Source organism: Peromyscus leucopus, chromosome 22, assembly GCF_004664715.2.
Source record: "Peromyscus leucopus breed LL Stock chromosome 22, UCI_PerLeu_2.1, whole genome shotgun sequence".
NCBI classification, from domain to species: Eukaryota; Metazoa; Chordata; class Mammalia; order Rodentia; family Cricetidae; genus Peromyscus; species Peromyscus leucopus.
The window spans coordinates 16,471,157-16,491,221 of record NC_051081.1 but is presented as its reverse complement, the minus strand read 5'-3'; the positions used below and the strand labels follow the sequence as shown (position 1 = coordinate 16,491,221).

Here is a 20,065-nt window from a genome sequence, read left to right as displayed (position 1 = left end):
GATCTCAAAGAGTGGCCCTATTGTGGAAAGACAATGTATGACAGTTTAGGACTCTGCCTGCTGGTGGAATGCGTGGAAGCAACTTTTTTCTTTTCTTCTCTCTCTCCCTCCTCCCCTCCCTGTTATGTTTCTTTCTATTAAACCAGATGACTGTAGGAAAAGCATCCTAAAGGAGAATCGACCCACACACACACCCTGCCCCACTCACCCCTTGCCTCCTATGTGGCTGGAGGGTTTTTTCTTTCTTTCTTTCTTTGTTTTGTTTTCTAATCTGAATACGTCACTGTGGACAAAGCCCACTTTTCAGTGCACATCCTGGCAGGGCTGTGTGGATAGCTGCTGCTCTCTGACGCATATGCGCCCCTATGAACCTGGTTTGAATGTCCAGGGTCCTCCATTTCTGTGGCTCTCCTGCTCTCTGAGCTGGCTGAGCCTTCCGATTTCCAGCAGCACTGAGCTGTGGGCGTATTTCCCCGCTCCCTCAGTCAAGTACATGTCAACTTGGGTGACTTTACCATATGCTGCATTAAAGAAGATGGAAGGTTTCAGAAAGAAAGGTGACAGGAATGGATTCTAATGTGGCAGATAACAGCTTTGAGAAATCCACATTCCAAGTCCTACTTCAAAACAGAGAGAGTGAGAGAGAGCATGCAGGAGAAATCACAGCAAAGGAAGCCCTCTTTAAGAATAGAAATAGTGGCCGGGCGGTGGTGGCGCACACCTTTAATCCCAGCACTTGGGAGGCAGAGGCAGGTGGATCTTTGTGAGTTCGAGGCCAGCCTGGGCTACAGAGCGAGATCCAGGAAAGGCTCAAAGCTGCACAGAGAAACCCTGTCTCGAAAAACAAAAAAAAGACCCCCCCCCAAAAAAAAAAGAAAAAAAAGAAAAGAAATAGTGGGTAATAAATACAGAAGAGGGATGGGATGTACAAATAATCCTCATGTAATTCTCTTTGGGATTCTAAAGAAACAACAGACGCTAAAAGGCTGGGCCAACGGCGTGTCACAACTCAAAGCATCCCAACACAGGCGACTTGGAAAGGACAAAGGAAAAGTGTATTGGCAGATCACATCTTAAGCAAGTGGCCAAGTGGGAGGACAGTGTGACAGGAAGTACTTCCTGGCTCATTGCAACAAGAGAGACACAAGGTGGCCTTTGCAGTGCCCCGTGACAATGTGTGAGCTGGATCTCGCCACGGCAATGCAGGCGGATGGATTCAGACGACCGGCCTGGGTTCCTTGATCCAGAGCCTAACAGAATGCAGGAAGGCACGGAGGCAGCTCAGGAGCAGAGGAGGCGGGGAGGTGAGTGTGTGAACGAGATTCTAAGCTTTGCGACAACCTGCTCTTCCACAGCTCCTGCCTCTGCTCCTGCTTGGGCTCCTGCCCAGACTTCCCTCACAGCTCCACTGGGATTGGGATGTGTAAGCCAAACAAACGCCTTCCTTCCCGAGTTACTTTCGGTCATGGTGTTGATATCACAGCAATGGAAAGCAGTGGACAGTACCTGGGAAGGGAAAGGCTCAGCTGAGGAGTTGCCTAGATCAGGTTGGTCTGTGGGCATGTTTACGGGCCATGGTCTTAACGGATAATTGATGTAGGAGGGCCAACTCTGTTGGGCCCGGACCCCCCCTTGTTAGCTGTTGCCTTGCTTGCTGACCTTGATCAGGTCTCCTCCCTATGCTAATTCCCTGTCGGTTTCCTTCCTCCTAAAACTGCTTACCGGAGGTTCCTTGTTTATGTATCTTGCTTTTGGTGTAAACAGCTAGGATGCAAGTATGTAAAACATCTGTAGCGAACTTCTGCCCTCTGGGGTTCTCCAACTGTGCTGTAAGCCTGTATTTAAGGCCTCCTCCCTCCTTCAATAAATGGCATTCTACTGAGACCCCCTGTCTTGTCTCTGTTTTTAATCCTCAGCCCCTCGCTCGGACATGGTGAACAGGTGGTAGCAAGGGCGCTACAAGTGGAGGTTCCACCGAGATCCGAGAAAGAAGGGATGCACTGAAGGACACCTGAAGAAGGCTGGCCAGCATTTTAAAAGAAGGTAAGAGTGCGTGAATTGTTATGGGTGCAGCTAGTTCGAAGTCGCTCCTGGAGGAGCAGTTAATTGGACTGCTGAAGCAACAGGGCACTGCCGTTTAGAGCAGGACAGCTAAAGATTTCATTCAGATCTTCCAGAATGTTAGTCCCTGGTTTCTGGTCTCTGGGGGATTTAATATACCAGATTGGGAACAGGTTAAGATTGACTTACAAAAATGCTTGCATAAAGAAGGGCCTGATTTCATACCCTTAGCTACTTTCTCTTTTCGGCACTTGGTTAAAGATGCGTTGCTTAGTAATAATGTCAAAGTTCAAGAACAGTTAACTGGAGCTAAAGCTGTGTTGGAAGAGGTTCAGGTAGAGGAGGCTCTCAGATCCCTTCAGACTTCCGATGTTTCTAACTCTGCAGAGTCATCTTCAGAGGGTGATGATGTAGAAGTCAGATTAGGATACTAGATGCTTAAGAGGGAAATTACAGAAGATTTCTTACAAGGATAGACCTCCAGCCCATAACCCTGACGTTTGCAGCACAGAGGTCCTTCCTTCCGCACCCATAGAGAGGCTGGGGGGTGGGGATTGCTTACCCAATTATAGAGACTCAAGATGATCAAGGTCAGCAAACAAGGCAACAGCTACCCAAGGAATGGGGGTCAGGGCCCAAAAAGTGGCTACAAGTGGAGGTTCCACTGAGATCCACCCCCCACGGGCAGGACCATGTCTAGACAGGTCCTGGGCTGTATAAGAGAGCCAGTGGAGCAGAGGCCTGGGAACAAGCCGGAGAACAAGTAGGCAAGCAGTGCTGCTCCATGGGTTCTTTTCAGGTTCCTGCTTTGACTTCCCTTAATAATGGATTGAGACCTGGATGTGTAAGATAAAATAAAGCCTTATTCCCCCAAATTGCGTTTTGTCAGAGTGTTTTATCACAGCAACAGGAAATCAAACTAGAGCATCCTCAACAAAATCCAAACATTTAAAACATGGTGAGCTATTGGAGACAGTCTGTAACCACTGACTTGCTCTGGGCTGTTAGTTTTTAGCTGCTAACTGTGGTTAATTGTGGCACTTGTGGTAACTGTGGTATGCACACTGTGTGACTGGATCTGCACAAAGAGGCATTAATAATTCCACTGAGTAGAGATGGGACCCGGCTCTCCAGGCCAAAACTGACTGAGACTGGTTGGGCTAACACCGAGGTGCCACACCTAGTTGTCTTTGTATTATGGCTTGTCATAGGTGCAGCCAAAAATCCCATCTCACTTTGCAAGGTCCTTCTACTCAGAAGGCACCTAGGAAAAGGAATTGCAGTGACTTTTCCTGGACTTGTGGAGTTCAAGTGTAAATCAAAGTTGTTTGTTTGGAGGAGTTTAGCTGGACCCATCATCATCCAGAATATTTTCAAGGCTGTACAGCTAAATGCAGGTGGGGTGAGTGGGGATATGTCAAGGTGGCCTCTAGAGGAGATTTAATGAAAAGCCACAGTGGCTGTGGAGGGACATATGAGTATAATGCAGAAGTTTAGACTTGGCCCCTCAGAGCTTTCTTCTGCACTACGTGAAGTGTTTTGTTTTCATTAAATGAGCTCACAGTTGGTAAAGATTTGGGCGAGGGGAAGGGCCAGACCAGTTTCACCAAGAATCAAATCACAAATCTTGCTAATAATGAAAGGAGAAGGCTTGCTTTTATTATTTCCTAATTAAGGAGTTGAACTTTATAGCTGGGAAAATAAGGCTTTCCTGTGCAAGCATAATACCCTTTATCCAGCAGGGTGCTTCACATGACCCTTCACTCACACAAGGGCCCATTCAACTGAGAACAAGTGCCAGGCGAATGACTAATCACACCCCTGGGAGATGAAGGGCCAAGAACAGGGTGGGGGGTGGAGCACAATGGGACACAGGTGCTCTGGGAGGAGCAGATCCCAAGTCCCCATTAACATCAGAGGTGGGGCAATTACACCCTGCCGGTGTGCACTATTCCTCTTAAAATCACAACCAACATAAGTTAATAGCTCTGTGAAGCCAACACAAGGCAGCTCTTTGGCACTCATGTAGAGTCACGCTGTATGGAAAAGGCTTTCTGGGAGCTCAGTTCCCCATGGATTGTCCCAACGCGTCCCGAAGGTCTCCACCCTTTCACTCCTGCTTGGCCCCATTCCCATCATAGGCATAGACCTGTGAGGAGTCACTTTGGTTCCTGATTAAGTTTAGGTCAAGATTAACTGTCAGTTTTATATTTTGATCTTTGAATAAAGGCCCGGCCTCAAAGAATTGCCCTTGTGCAGGGAAGAATTTCACTAATTGGAAGTCAATAATGCCACCAGTCCTCAGGACCCCTCTGCTCAGAGCAGAACTGGACTTGTGGTTTAGTTGTCACATGAGGTATCCTATACAACTCCTCCCAACGTCGGCAGTCTAGGTTAAGAAGATCCTGGTCACCAGAGAGTCAAGAACATGGTGAAACACAGAGCAGATCGCTAACCTCAAACCAGAAGTGGGAGTGGCCAAGCAGGCTGTGTGGCAGCGTAAGAATCCAGGATGCTACTCACAGTGTGATGGACTCGTTACTCATCCCTTGGAAAGCATTCCCTGGTATGGTGGTTATATGTAAGTTATCACAGATTTCCCTTGAGGAAAGAAATGAGAAATATTTACTTTCTAAGTTTTAGCTGCAAATAGGAAACGGTTGTGCATAGCGATCAGCCTGATACTTACAGAATGACATTAAATTCAGTGGAGGAGATCTTCGTAACATCTGGAAGGGTTCGGATGCCTGTGTTACAGATGCTCCTGCAATTTGGGGCAGGGTGGTGATGTGTGCAGAAAGTACAGGGAATTATTATTAGGTCATAAATATAAAGCACTCTGCAGACACTATTTTCACATTAAATTTTAAAATATTGGGTTTGACTTCAGGAGTTACACTTTTAGCTGATGAAGATGGTCAGAATTTCAAAGGCTCCTTGGCTAGGTGAAGTTGCCGGAATGGTTCCTGTTTTGAGGTTTAGGGGCTGAAACCAAGCATGTGGGTGTTTTGCCTTGGTATTCCCAGCCTGTCTTTCCTTTAAAGACATTTCATCTTCCTGTTGGATTGCATTCTGTTTCCTATGGATAACTACTTTAGTCCATGTTATTGCTAGTTCCAGAGAGGAACCTTTTTCTTTGGAGTGGAGTTTTAACTCAAACATTGCAAGAAAGTAGATATTTATTTATTTTTTAGTTTTTGGTTTTTCGAGACAGGGTTTCTCTGTGTAGCTCTCTGGCCGTTCTGGAACTCACTTTGTAGACCAGGCTGACCTCGAACTCACAGAGATCCGCCTGCCTCTGCCTCCCTGAGTGCTGGGATTAAAGACATGCACCACCACCACCTGGCACAGGAAGCTTAATCTTATGAGAAACCTATACCCTTCATTATTAAAACTGTATTTAGCTATTTTGTGGTTCAGAAGGTTCTTCCTTGTATCTCATTGAAACCATTGAACATTGTTTTTGTGTTTGGAGACAGTTAAGGCTCCTGCCTTTTATTTAACCTCTAAAGAAGAAAAGGGCTTACTGCAAATTGGGGGAATATTTCACTAAAAGAATGAGGCTCCTTCAGAGGCACACAGGAACCTGGACTTCCCCCAGTGGAGTTTAAACTCAGCAGACATGGGCTCTGGACAACTGACAGGAGCTGCCTGGCACTCTGATGACAGTAGAACACAGCTGGGTTTCTCTCCAGACCCTTTCGTCTCCATGTTACTGTTCATTCATTTGAATGAGTGTGCAATTGGGATAGAAGCATTCACGGTGAGGCCATGCCTTGTCTGCACTGAGGTTAGCAGGAGGCTCCGACTACAGTGTGAACTTGGGATTGGGGAACGCTGGTCAAATTTGGGTCTGGGTTATCCTTAATGCCTTCTAAAGTGGTCGACTGCAGGAATTTTCCCAAGTTCAGCCCTGAGAAAATTCCTCCCAGTGTCCTGTGTGGGGTGAAGGGTTCACAACACGCCCCCACGGTCGGTCGCATATACCAGGCAGACACTTCCGCCTAGCCAATTCCAGGTCAGGATAGGCATTTCCTGGTCAGGGCATCTCTTGTAACCAGGATACCCGGCAGACCTGGACACCTCCGCCTAGCCAGTTCCAGGTCAAGATAGCCTCGCGTAACCAGGATCCGTGACGTTTCATGGCCACGTAAGCTCGCAACATGACCATGTGATCTACGCACACACGTGGAGTAGTGACGTGACCTGGCCACACCCAGCTGGTTTTAAAGTGGAGCGCCATGTTCCCGGTTCCTTCTTCTTCTCCACGCACGTGTCTCTCCCACAGGCCTGCGCACTCTCTATCCCTTTATCTCTAATAAAACTCTTATAAGCCGATTCTGTCATGTTTCGTGACATTTCCTTGCAGGGTAAGAACACAATGCAGCTAAATAACTAACATGGGGTATCAGGGAAAGGAATCTACATACATCATGTTCTTTTGTCCATTTACTTTATTACTCTATGACTAAATTTTATCTATACAGCTTCAGTTCCATCCTGACTCTCAGTTCCTCTCTGTACCTACTTTTTCTGTCCCCTCACAGCCCTGGTAATAACTAAGCTCTTATGCTTTTGATCTCATCTTCATCCCCTGTTCCTTCGCCCTCCATCTTTCCTTCCTCTTCTCCTCTCCTGATCTGATTCACCTACAATCTGCAAGAAACATTTCCTTGCTCCTCACTCCTCAGCCTGAGCCATTCTGTCTTACCATCTACAGAATCTCTGCCTTTCCCCCTTCCCATCCACATGACTCCCTCTTCTGGAATTCCACTTCAGTCCTTACTGCACCTGGTTATGCAAAAAAGCCCTATTGTTCTTAGTCAATCTCTCTGTCTTGCCCTTAGGCCTGAGGGAAGGGGATGGCCTGAGCTTCATTTGCACAAGAAACAAAGCTATGCATCTAGGAGCCAGGTTACCTTAAAGAGGTTTTACCTTAGGTCAGGGGCTTCAGGCACCTAGCAGGTGCTCTGGTAGTTATTCTGTTCCTTGCTTGTCCTTCATGGCTTTGTTTGGACCTGGCACTATCTTTGGATCTAGCTAAAGGGAATATTTGCAAAAGGCAGATGCCCAATTCAAATGCTAAAAAGGGGGGCCCTGGGAGCTCAGAGGCTCTGCCTCTGTGACTTTAGCAGAATAATGGCCAGAGCAGGGTGCTCATACATACACGTTCTATGGGAATTATGAGCACAAGAAATTCATAACGAGGAGCAGCTGAATATTAAAGCTGTATAACACCAAATACTCCGTGATAAATGGCTTCCCATTTGACGAACCCTTGGTTGGTCAAAGTATAGCTTATTATATACAGCTGGCCTCCTTATAACATATTCTTGCGGCTCACCACAGTTGACACTTATGTGCCCAAGCTACCCTGGAGGTTGGGAAACACATCGAGCTTGGGTTTACAATTACTCATGGAGGACAAAGGATTGACACCACAGCCAACTTCTGCTACAACTTCTGCATGGCACCTGGGAACAAGACTGATGGTGTAGGGTGTCACAGAGGTCCCTTCCTTCATCCTCTGCTTTCTTTATTTCTTTGCATTTGAGTGGTGGTGGTAACTTCTGTGTGATAGGGATGACGTGTTATGTGGGAAGGTTCATTGCCATAGAGGTAGAGACTTGGGGAAGTTTTAGGAATTTTGCATTTCTGGTAGAGCCAGTTGCTGTTTGGGCTACGGTGGGACTCAGTCTCTCATGCTCATCAGTAGACTTGGCTGGATTTAGTGCGAAATAGAAAACGATTGAGCTTACGTGGTACAGTGCCGGCCTCAGGCCATGCCTAGGTTTTCCCTTGATGAATGGATGAATGAATGAGCAAGATCAAAGGGAGGAAATTCTCATCATACAATGGAAGAAATCAAATTGCAATCACTTCTCTCGGTTTTGCTTGCTGTCACTCACCTTCGAAGTTCTGATTTGTCCTTTATGAAGTGTTGAGAACCCCCGTTCCCATTTCCAGCTTTGAAAACCACTGTCAAGGGGCCATGTTCTCCTCAGGCGTGTGGGGCAAAGGGAATATTGGGAGCCACTTATATAAGTGTGAAACTCCCAGCATAGTAACAAACAAGAAATAGTGATTAAATTGAGATCAGAGAGCCAACAAGGAGGGACATGCAAACACAATGTTGACTATAGGTCAAAAAATCCCTCCAGGGGCTGTGGAGACGGCTTAGTGGTTAACTGATTACGAGTGCTTGCTGTTCTTCCCGAGGACCAGAGCTCAGTTCCCAGCACCCATGGCAGGCAGCTCACAACCTCCTGTGACTCCAGCTCCAGAGGATTCAATTCCTCTTCTAGTCCCTGTGGACATTCCACTCGTGTGCAAATCCACACTTGGACCCACATATATACATAGGATTTAAAAAAAATAAAACAAAAATCAAAAACCTTCTTTAGCATTTTGAACATTTCCAGTTTCACCAGATACCCCTCTTCCCCTCTACAAAGGCTGATAAAGGAAAAATTCTCACAGGTATTTTAACCGAGGGAGATTTGTGAAAGCACCAGGTTCAATGTATACCAGGTTTTTGGTGTTCTGGATCAGTCTGTAGAGAGAAAAGGGGGAAAGGATGGTGGTTTAATAGATGTTGGAATACAGGGCACAGGTCATCAGGCATTCTTGACTAAAATCCCACCGATGAAATCAACTGCCATCATATATGCCTAAGACAAGCTCTTGGAACTCTGGGGTGTCCTGGGGGTCCTGCCAGCTATTTCTGGGAAGTTTACCCACCCTTTCAAAGAGGCAGGTGGAGGCATCTTAGCCCGGAGTTTATCTGTGAATGTCTCTACTTCTGCCCCTTCCTACTAGATAACAACAAGGTCCAGGGCGTTAGAGGTCCTGGCCAACTAGAGCTTAGAGCCTGCGCATTGGGAGAGATGGGAGGCGCTGTTCTCAGGAGAATGAACAAATCAACACGGCCCCTTGGAGGCAAACTAGTTTCTGTTCATATTGAGTTGGTAAGCATGCTGAAAAGTGATCCAGATGGGCATGCATCTGGAACAGCACAGTACAGAAGCCTTGGTATTCGGATGTCTAGAATCCTATGCCCAGTCTATAGCTAATTTACTACGTAGGATTCCCATGCCCCTAGCTTTCCTGAGCTGGTGTGCCTTCTATAAGTACGAATGATAACACCCTTCCCTATCCCTTTTACCCCCTCCCCTGTCTCATTCTCCCCCCCCCATCAGTACCCTCTTCTGCTTTTCTTTTGCAGGTAATCCATCATTAGAGTGGGTTCTGAGACGTAAATGTGACGGTTTGGTTTCCACTAACGTCTCTGCCAGTGTTGCTGGTGGAAGTTGAATGATCTGTATCTGAAGAGTAACAGGACTTGAATGGGAGCTGGTTTTTCTGATTCCAACTCTGCTGATCATTCCCCCACACTATAGTGACTACTGCTACTTGGAACGTGGGTTGAAGGTATAAATTCTACAGATGTGAGTGGTGTTCTGCAGTAGTTCTTCTTCCAATACTGAATCAAGCAGTCCTCAGTGAGACATGTGAGAGAGGTAGGAACTGTTACCTCCCAAGATCCTTTGAGGTCTAAACATAGAGCGTTTCCTCACACAGTCATTCATTCTATCAGCATTTCTGAGTGTCTATGTGATTGAGTGCTGCCCTAGCTCTGCAAGATGTCCACCACTGTGGAGAGCACAGAGACTGCCTGACGCTAACTTGTTGAGTCCCAAGGCCTTCTTTAGGAGTCCACAGACATCCCCTGCAAAGTGCTTTCTTTTTCTTCCAGTTGATGTCTTGCTTCCATTATCACTTGCTGTCCTGATGGTGCTTCAGCATTCTCTGGGCAGCCTGTTAATGCTGCAGAATTTCAGGTCTGGGGTTGCACAGTCATCCACAAAGTAATGAACCCACAATAAGTCCAGACTATTTCTTTGGAATTTAAATGCCTATTGTTTGGCTTTTTCAGTAATTGTCTGGTGAGTTACCGTCACTTCTCTGGCTGCACTGTCATGTCCTGGTGGATAATTGTATTTCAGCTCCTTTGTGTCCCAGAAGCTCCTGGGCCAAGACAGGCATCCAGCAGGTACTCCTGTACTTATCATTTAATTAATCTGCTTAGATAGTTTCTCACTGGACTATTGATGGAGGACTTCTGATATAATGGAAAATGCACAGGGTTTGGAGAAAGGTGGGTTGGAGTTTATAACCAGACCAGCCAGTGTCTGAGGTATCCACACACACTCCCAGCCTCCATTTCTTCCTCTGAACAAAACGGAAACCATCTAACTATGCTGGTAGCTGTGAGAGCAAGGATACAACCTAGAGGAAAGGCCAAGCACGGGCGCTCACAAGTTCTTGATGTACGCCCCTTCCCTTCCTTTTGACTTGATCTGAGGGTGCTTCAAGAAGCCCAGGAGGGAGCCCCCTGTGGTGGTACAAAAAGCCTGGTTTGTAAGTCACATGACCCAGTGTCTCTTCCAGCTCTGGTTCTGACCTGATGCTATATAATATCAAGCAAGCGAGTTAATGCTTTGGGGCCGTAGCTTCATCATTTGGAAGCTGAATTGAGTCACCCCATCCCTTTGAGTTGGGCATATCATTCAGAAACATTTATTTTAAATGTAGTTTATGTGTCCTGTGTTGCCCTCCCCCCCATCCCCCCATCTTCAATCCACTCTTCCTCTGTTTCTGTTCAGAAAGGGGCAGACCTCCCATGGGTACCAGCAAAGCATGGCATATCAAGCTGCTTTAAGACCAAGCACCTCCTCAGGCTGGGCAAGGCAATCCAGTATGAGGAGTAGGTTCCCAAGAGCCAGCCAAAGCATTAGGGACAGTGCCTGCTCCCATTGTTAGGTCCCACAAGTAGATCAAACTACACAACTGTCACATATATGCAGAGGGCCTAGGTTGGTGTCATGCAGGCTCCCTGGTTATTGGTTCAGACTGTGTGAGCTCCTTTGAGCCTGGATATTTGTTTCTGTGGGTTTCCTTATGATGTCCTTGACCCATATGGCTCGTACAATCCTTTTTCCCTCTCTTCAGAAGGATTCCCCCAGCTTGACCTAATGTTTGCCTGTGGGTCTCTGCATCTGTTCCCATCAGTTACTGGATGAAGGCTCTCTGATGACAATTGGGGTAGGCACCAACCTGATCACAGGAGATGGCTAACTCAGGCTACTTATCCACTATTTCTAGGAGTCTTAGCTAGGGTCATCCTTGTAGATTCCTGGGAGTTTCCCTTGCATTAGGTTTCTTCTTAACCCCAAAGTGCTCCCCTCTTTCCAGTCACCTCTTTCGGTTCTCTTCCCTTCCACCCACCCCTCAACCCGTTCCCTCAAGTTCCCATCCCCATCCACCCCGGCACCCCACCAGTCTACCCAGAAGATCTCTTCTTTTTCCTCTTCCCAGGAAGATCCATGGGTCCCCTTCTCGGGCCCTCCTTGTTACCTAATTTCTCTCTGGGTCTTTGGACTGTAGCAGTGGTTATCCTTTACGGAAACACTTACTTTTAAGAATAAATCTAGCAATAACAACACCAATACAGCCCAATGACTCCAACATTCACAGGATTAACACAAGGCTTGTCACGGTTGGTATTAAAGGAGCATTTCAACTTGAAAGAATGAATATGTCTCAACAGCCCCTGATGAACCAACTCATGATCCCTAAGTTCCCTTCCAACTTCCTACCTACTCCAAGTGTTCCATACCCCTACCCCCAGCCCCCATGAGGCAAGAGCTACTTGGCAGGACTTCCCAATGTCAATTTTAATTTCCAGCGTTGTGTTGTGATGTTCCAGAGTTTACACAGTTCCTAGGGAGAAGCCGCTGTCACCATGGCAACCTTCAGGCCACTGCAGTGAGAGAGATTAGTGCCTGCCCAGACCTAGTAATTGTTGCAAGCTTTTCCTCTCGGATTCCTAGCATTGGATGCTTGAGCACAAACACCAAGTGGACTCCCACCAGCCAGGGTAATAGTGTACAGCAATGAACTATCTGTCATCTGATGCTTACATTTCAGACAAATTGAGGAGGGTGTCAAAGGCATTAGCTTCTATCCTTTCCAGGGAATCACTCTGAGAGATTTCACTAGGGGAGAGGGAAAAAAAAATATGAAGAAACATGAGAGAAATGACCATGTCTTTGTATAATGACCTCTGTGTGTGACCTGATCACGAGATGCTCCACTGCGTCCTCTGAGAAGGAACGTGAGTGTACAAGCTGTCTCTACATCACTAAGGGCTAACGTTTCCCTTAGGAGTACCATTGGGTGTCTACAACTCTAGCACAATTGAACTGTGAGTTTGAGTCACGCCCAGTTATACAAAAGTCTATTCTCTTGTTTCTGACTCTGAAGCATACATTGTTGGAAGTGCATAGGCCCCTTAAAAAAAAATCTCCGGTCTGGTTCCCTTGCTGGACAGCTCTGGAAGGTGATACCCTAGTAGAATTTACCTTAAGGTTCAAGGCTATGGTTGAGATCTCTGATGTTCTATCACTACAGCAAGGCTTGGATTTGGGTTGAATTAGTTGTTTGATGACTTTTAACTCTTGTTTTTTTTTTTTTATTTTTTTTCAAAAGCCTTTTCTGGGGCTCCTTCAAGGTAGTTACCATCTACACACGACATTATCAGATCACTTCATGGATTCTAATTATCCCTTTCCTCCAGTGTCTCACTCTGTGAGCAAATTCAAGACAAGGAATCCTTTCTATTTCCTTCCAAGTCCCTGGTGGCTTCATCTTGCCTGGTACATGGCTAGAGATTGAATGAATATGGGTGCAGATAGACTACCGATTAAATGTATTTCTTAAGAAAGGCACAAAAGTGAATGAATCAGTTTTGTCATCTACCAAACCCAAGCATGATGGCAATGCCACAACCCACACAAAAGCTGCCATCTGCTGCCATCTGAGAAAAAAGGCCCCAATTCACAAGTGCCGGTTTGTGTATTTCTTTTCTTTCTATTTTTTTTTAAGTTCAGTTTTCATTTATTTGTTTGTCCATGTAACAATTATTCTTTGAAGGCCCATACGTGCAAAGCACCTATTTAGACTCAATTATCTAGACAGTTTAGTCAAACCCTGGACCTATGTCATCTTAGGGAAGTGGCATACAGATAGGGTTGTGTATTTCTAAGGTTATGCTCACTGAAGGCTTCAGCCTCCGAGAGAGAGAGAGAGAGAGAGAGAGAGAGAGAGAGAGAGAGAGAGAGAGAGAGAGAGAGCTGAGCTCACAGAAAGGCAGAGCCTATGGCGACAACACCGTAATGGATGGCTCCTGGACTCTTTCATCTCAACGATGTCGGATGGTTTGCTTATTTAACTGTGCCTGCTTTTCTCAGTGGGAGGTCTCAATGCATTAAGAATTGTGGAAACTCAACATATAAACTTCAGAACAGAAGAGCGCAGGGCAGGCTCGCAAACCCACCTCCGAAACTTGCAGTGAGTCTCCTGTAATGCACACTGTTATTGAGGACTTAGAGTTTTTAGAGTTTATTTTATGTGTTGTGGGTATATCTCTCTGTGCATACGTAAATGTGTGTGAAGGTACCCTCAGAGGCCAGAAGACAGCACTGGATCCTCCCCGAACTGGAGTTACAAGCAGTTAGGAGTAACAAAACATGGATGCTGGGAACCGAACTCCAGTCCTTAGCAAGAGCAGGAAGCACTCTTGATGATGATAGCATTTTTAACGTTAACATTGCTTGCTAATAACTCAAGGAACAGCAGAGGTTCCCTGTGGAGCAAAGATGGCCGATGCAGTCTTGTTTGGGTATGCAAATCTACTCTGGCGGTCACTTGGATTGTTTAGAGGTGGTCTGTAGGGGGAGGAAACAGCCACTAAGCTAGTTTGACTCAGGCTAATGTTAATGAGGCCATTGCAAAGTTCTTTCCTGGAGAGTTTTCTATCTGTGTGTGAGGTCTTTGGCTCTGGAAGCTGAAACCCAGAACAAGAGACCGAGGTCTCCTCTGCAGAACAGGATCATCGGGCTGCTCCATGCTTTTGGTCCACGCTTTTCATTAGCTCAGCTTTAAACCCTGTGCTTTTGTCGGGCACTTAATATATTTTAGATACAGTGATTATCTTATGATGCACAATAAACTTCTAACATTTTCATCAATGTGGGAGTTATCAAAAAAAAAAAAAGCAACATTAGGGAATAGCTGCTGTAGTAGAATGGAGAACTTTTATGATTGGAATCTATCCCTTTTCTACTTAAAAAGAATATCGTCACTTATCAAAATGCATTCAATTCTTTGAAGCAAGGTTAATTATCTGGATTTTAATGACTCTCGAAAATCATACCATTTCTTCAAAGGCTGCTAGATATTATTTGTATTATAAAGATAAAAATAGTTGGGTTTCCTAAACACAGTTTCTCTCCTGGAAAAATTATCCCCTTTCAACTGTGTCTTTCTCTTAGAAAAAAAAATTAATTATTTCAATTATAAATGTCTTTTGATATGCAGTATCTTACTTACATTTTTATGACCTCATTAAGTCCCTTGAAAGCCTGAGATGGGATCACTTTGACAGGGAGATAGGTGAGCGATCTGGAAAAAAGAAAAGGTAAAAAGCTCAAGGGTTGGGATTGCCTGTTTTTCAAGTTCATGAACAATGTGTGTGTGTGTGTGTGTGTGTGTGTGTGTGTGTGTGTACATGCGCGCACCCATGCATTCACTTGCTACTGTAAGATTAACTTGTATCAGTAGGTGGTGATTGTGCCAGGAGTCATTCCTGGTCCTTATCAGAATGTGTCACTTGGTGGTGAAGATGAGGAATGTTGGGACTGCATCTCCACAGTCCTTCTACCTGGTGATGCAGCCCAGAGCATGCCATTTCAGCACACTGCTTCAGTTTCTTCATCAATACAGCGACATCAATAACAATTCCTGTCCTGTTGAGAGATTTCATCAGGATAGCCCCAAACGGGGCATGGCACCAAGTAAATAATTACCAACAGTTCTGAAGCACCCTGCTTGGTTTGGTTTTGAAGGTGGACAAGAAGCTATTTGGGGTTGTGAGGAAACAAGTAGGGAATGACAACCAGAAACTCTGAGAGTGAGAGAAGGAAAGATCCACTGGGAATGTTTCTCTCTCCACCGTGGAGACCTTTTGCAGGCAGCTGATTCCAGCCTCGCAGCCTGATCACTTCCTCCTCTGGTTCATTCATCCGTGCACTTCCCTGGCATTTGAGGGAGTACCTATGAGAAGCTTTCCTCCAGATACTCAAAGGCACTGGGAGTACCTGTGTATTCTTACAGTTGTTTCCAAAGCTGTAGAGGACGTAAGCACTGAGGAAAGAGTGACAGTCAGCTACAGCAAAACCAGCGCTGAGTGACGTGGGAACGTAAAGGAACCTGACGTAAAGATAACTTAGGAGATGCTTCGTCAAGTCAAGGAAGATTATTCAACCACTGGTTGAGTATTTGCAATGGCTCAAGACTTTTGGGCCCCAGGCCATGAAGGGTGAAGATCAGGACATTTCCGGGATGTAGATCAGGACATTTCCGGGATGTAGATCAGGACATTTCCGGTGATAATGCTCTCACACAGGTGAGAGCAGCCTGCTCGCTCACGCATCTGCACAGAGGAAATTACCTTAGCCACCAGGGAAGCTTACTTCCTCTCTGATTGCAGACTTCAGTCAGCGGGTGACAGAGGGGACTGGATGCCTTCGTAAACTGCAGCGTGAGTTATGCACAGCAACCTATAACTTTATTTAGTCCTCAGGACAGGAGGATGGTGGGGTGAAATGGGTACTTCCTTTTGACAGCAGAAGAAATTTGGTCACAAAGAGATTGAGTAACTGGACCAGGGCAACAACCCAGCCGACTGCTTCAGAAGGCCTTTCCTCTGGGCAACACTGCACTGCAGGGGACATTTGAATCCTAACCTTTTCTCTGCTGGGAAGCAAAGCAGCATACCTTGCTTCTCATGGAAGAATGTTCTAGAGCGTTCTACCGTCTCTGTTCCTCTCACAAAGCCGTTTCACCAGAGATCCCTTCCTTGGAGATAATGAAGGGGAATTTCAGAAACTTCATTTCTGGAAAATGCTTTCACTCAACGGTTTCTTGGAGACCATGCAGAAGGAGTAATGCAAACAAGGTTCTCTGGTTCTGTTCTTGAGGACAGTCCCATCAAGACCTCTTCCAACCCCCACCCCACCCCCACCCCCCGGTATTATTTAACCAGAGCTCTCAGAACAGCAGGGGCAGTGGAGAAACCTCCTCACCATGGCATGTTTGCTTCCTATATTTCTCCTGGAATCATGTCTGCTTGGCTTACTGATTAAAAACACAGTTTTATTGCTCTTCGCACTGCCATGCCAATAAATTTCCAAAAGAGAAAGCTGTATTCTACTGTACCCCATGCAACATCAATAAAACTGACAGCCAAATTCCGATTCCAGAATCTTTATGGCTGGGGATAATGCAGCACAGAACATATTTTGGAGAGTGTTTACATAAAAGCTTCAACTGAACCCTTCAGAGCTGTTTATTCATGCAAATGGAGCTCAACAGCTAAGCCTCCTCCGGGCAGACAGCCTCCCCTTCCAAATGGGAGCATGCTGTGGTTCCCGCGGGAGCAGTTTGGTTTCGATCTGACCGGAGAGGTTGCCTGAGCTCTTGATTGATGGAGGGCTGAGGGATGAGGAGCAAAGGTTGGGCGGGAGTGAAAGCAGCTGTAGATCATGCACTGGCTGTCCCCAGTGCAAGATGAAATTTTGCAGTTGATGGCGATTCTGCAGAGCCAGAGAGGCAGCTGAGATGAGAATAAAGAGTCCCCGACATCAAAAGGACCACTGAGAACAGTGGGCGGCTTTGTGGGTGTGGTTAGGTCAAGAGAGAGGCCTGGGGCCAGAGGATGAGCGGAGAAGTGGAGTGAGGAGGTGCCTGCTGCTTTCACTGATGGAGCAGCATGGAGAACATGGTCCAGGGGCTCCAAAATGGTTTCCCACAGGCACATGTTTTTATTCCAAGATGTCACATATTCATCTCTGATTTGTCTTCAATTGACAACAGTTTCTGTGCTGTCAAGTGGCTGTTTTTCATCTCTGAAAGCACCCATTCATGATGTGGCCCACATTTTTATTTTAAATTAAATATTGACACATAGTCACGAGGGGCATTGTGACATTTTCATACAGGTCTAGAATGCATATTGGGCAGATGAGTGCACCCACCACCTCAGTCACGCTGCATTTCTTTGTGTTGGAAACTGGGAAACATTCAAAAGCCTCTCTGCTTGCTATTTTCAAACAGTCAAAGAATTGTTACTACAGTTAACCTATTGTGCTGTAGGATGGCGGAGTTCTTCCTCTTCCCCAGCTGTGATTTATAAATACTCATTTGGAAGTCCTGCTGTTGAGGGTGCTCCCTCCCTGATGGATGCCCCTGGCGGAGTTATTCCTCCTATCCAGCTGTGATTTGTTAATATCCATTCGGAAGTCCTCCCTTTGAGGGTGCTCCCTTCTTGATGGAGGTCTTGATTATTTTTTCCATAGTGCCAGGAACTTTTAGCCGTGGGGACAATTGTCTAAAAAAGCCCACAATCCTATTCCCATGGACACTAAACATCAAAAAACAAAATACATGTGCATTCCTTAGGAATGCTAGTAAAGAGGAGCAGAAGTTGGAAAAGGGGGTTCAAAGGTTAGCTGAAATCAGAGACTCGAGTGACCAATGATCATGTTACCCCAGTGAAGATGCATGCTCACTGAATTCCCTGTATCCAAGAAGCAAAGGGAGAAGAAAATTTTGTGTTTTGATTGGCTATCTTTTCCTTTTCGTTCATTCATTTACTTTTTTGAAGTTAGACATACTTTCATTCCATAATAATAATAATAATAACAATAATAATAATTGTGACTGTCAGGAACCCCTGTGGAAAGTTGATAAATAGCAGAAGCCAGGGAGGAGGGGGAAAAGGTGAGGCTAGGACCTCAGCTCTCCAGGCCAGCCTCCAGAAAAGAATGGGTGCTGTGCACACAGCAGGGAAGGCAAAGGCAAAGGCCCCTCCCTCTTCTGTCTAAAGCAAGGGGATGGCACTCCTAACTATACATGTCTCCCTAAGGGAGAGGGATGCAGGGGTGGGGACCTGGTGTAGTTTTTTTTTTTTTTTAAATTCTTTGGGGGCCCGCCACCCAGCTCCCAAATAAATACATGGAGACTTATTCTTACTTATGAATGCCCGTCCTTAGCTTGGCTTTTCTAACTTAAATTATCCCATTTATCTTTAACTACATTTGCGTCTGGGCCTTTTACCTTTCTTTATTATGTATATCTTTCCTTCTTACTGTTAGGATCCTGCTCTTACTCTTCCGGGTCTAAAGTCTTACATCATTGACATACCTGGCGCGTGGTCATGCAATCTTCGCCTTAAGAAGCCACACATGGATCCCCACACTCTCTCTGTGCCTCTCTTCCTGTGTTTCCTCTCCACCAGGCCTGGTTCCCCGCACCCCCTTCCTTCCATTAAAGCTCTAAAAACTAATACTGGGTTCTGCCGTGGCTGTGACTCTTCCACCGACCAACTAGTGCTATTTATCCTTTCACTTACTCTGTGGCTGGTTGTGTGGCTGTGTGGCTTAATGGAAGTATTTTCCCTGAATTTGTCAAATGCAAATGGACTAGACGTTGTTGTTTAGGTATTTATTGCTTGTATATATTGTATGTAGTTATTGTACTTATTGTATATAGTTTTTCTTATATTAGTTATAACCTTTTTTCTTTTTATTAGAATAGAAGGGGGAAATATGGTGATATTTTACTTGTGCTGAAATGTGATTTTGTTTGTATAAATAAAGTTGCCTGAGGATCAGAGCTAAGAGCAAGCTATTTAGCAGAAGTCTGGTAGTGGTAGTACACGCCCTTAATCCAATCACATGACAGGAAGAATCTCTGTGTGTTCAAGGACACAGCCAAGCAGTGACCCAAACCTTTAATCTCAGTATGAACCATAGAGACCCGGAGGTCTGTATAGACAGGCAGTGATGAGGAAGTCATGTGCTTGGGTTTAGAACCAATGAGAAGGCAGAACAGAAAGGCAATAAAAAGACATATGCCCCCATCTTAAAGATTGCTACCCCATTCTTCTCTCAGGAGCTGTGGTGGAAGGCACCACCCCTTTCTCAGGGAGGCCATCCCAGAAAGGGCCATGCTATCTTCTAAAAACTTTTAAAATCTGGGCTGCTAACTGTATCCTGTTTCTACCCAGCTCCAATTGCCAAGCTCTGAGTGTACCTTGTGCCAGAATTAAGCAATTGAAAATTCATGTTATTTAGATAAATGCAATGTCCATGAAGAAAACAAGGCCAGTTTATTATGCCTTCCCTAGTCATTTCTTTCTTTCTTTCTTTCTTTCTTTCTTTCTTTCTTTCTTTCTTTCTTTCTTTCTTTCTTTCTTTCTTTCTTTCTTTCTTTCTTTCTTTCTTTCTTCCTCCCTCCCTCCCTCCCTCCCTCCCTCCCTCCCTCCCTCCCTCCCTCTCTCTCTCTCTCTCTCTCTCTCTCTCTCTCACCTATCCTGGAACTCCCTGTGTAGACCAGGCTGGCCTTGCACTCACAGAGATCCACCTGCCAAGGTATGCGCCACCACTGCCCGGTTTCCCTAGTCATTTCTAACACCTAATGTCTCTTAGTAGCATAGACAATCCTGGAAGGAGGCAGTTTGTCCTGTTCATTGGCTTGTTAACCAGCTCTCAAAGAAAGGTTTATTTGGAGAGCATCATTGCTCTGCAGGAGGGCTCCAGGGGTCCTCGCCCTTTACAGAAGCAGATGGATTTAGAAATCCTTGTTTAAGAAAACCTATCAATTGAGATACATTTGAATTATCAAAAGGCCTTTGTTCTACAGAAGGATTCACTGCAGGGTTCCTTTAAATAGCAAACTCTCTAAGTGAATGAAAAAAATAGACTTCAATTGACACTTTTTAAAAAAAGACAGGTTCTCAGGGCATAAAGCAAATGATAGCTGGAGGATTTTCACCTCCTTGAGATTTCTCAGAGTGCAAGCTGTTTCCTGGGCAGCCCCA

The 20,065-nt window shown here is 45.6% G+C and overlaps 1 protein-coding gene across 1 annotated transcript in view; it reads right to left on the bottom strand.

Annotated features, from left to right (window-relative positions):
* Lhcgr (luteinizing hormone/choriogonadotropin receptor) overlaps window positions 1-20,065 on the bottom strand; it is a 52,703-nt gene that overhangs the window by 19,618 nt on the left and 13,020 nt on the right. The window contains exons 2-6 of the mRNA XM_028893101.2: window positions 14,515-14,586; window positions 12,045-12,119; window positions 8,540-8,614; window positions 4,751-4,825; window positions 4,585-4,662 (exon numbers count right to left, since the gene is read on the bottom strand). Coding sequence (XP_028748934.1) covers window positions 4,585-4,662; window positions 4,751-4,825; window positions 8,540-8,614; window positions 12,045-12,119; window positions 14,515-14,586 — 375 coding nt within the window. The remainder of the gene's footprint in view (window positions 1-4,584; window positions 4,663-4,750; window positions 4,826-8,539; window positions 8,615-12,044; window positions 12,120-14,514; window positions 14,587-20,065) is intronic.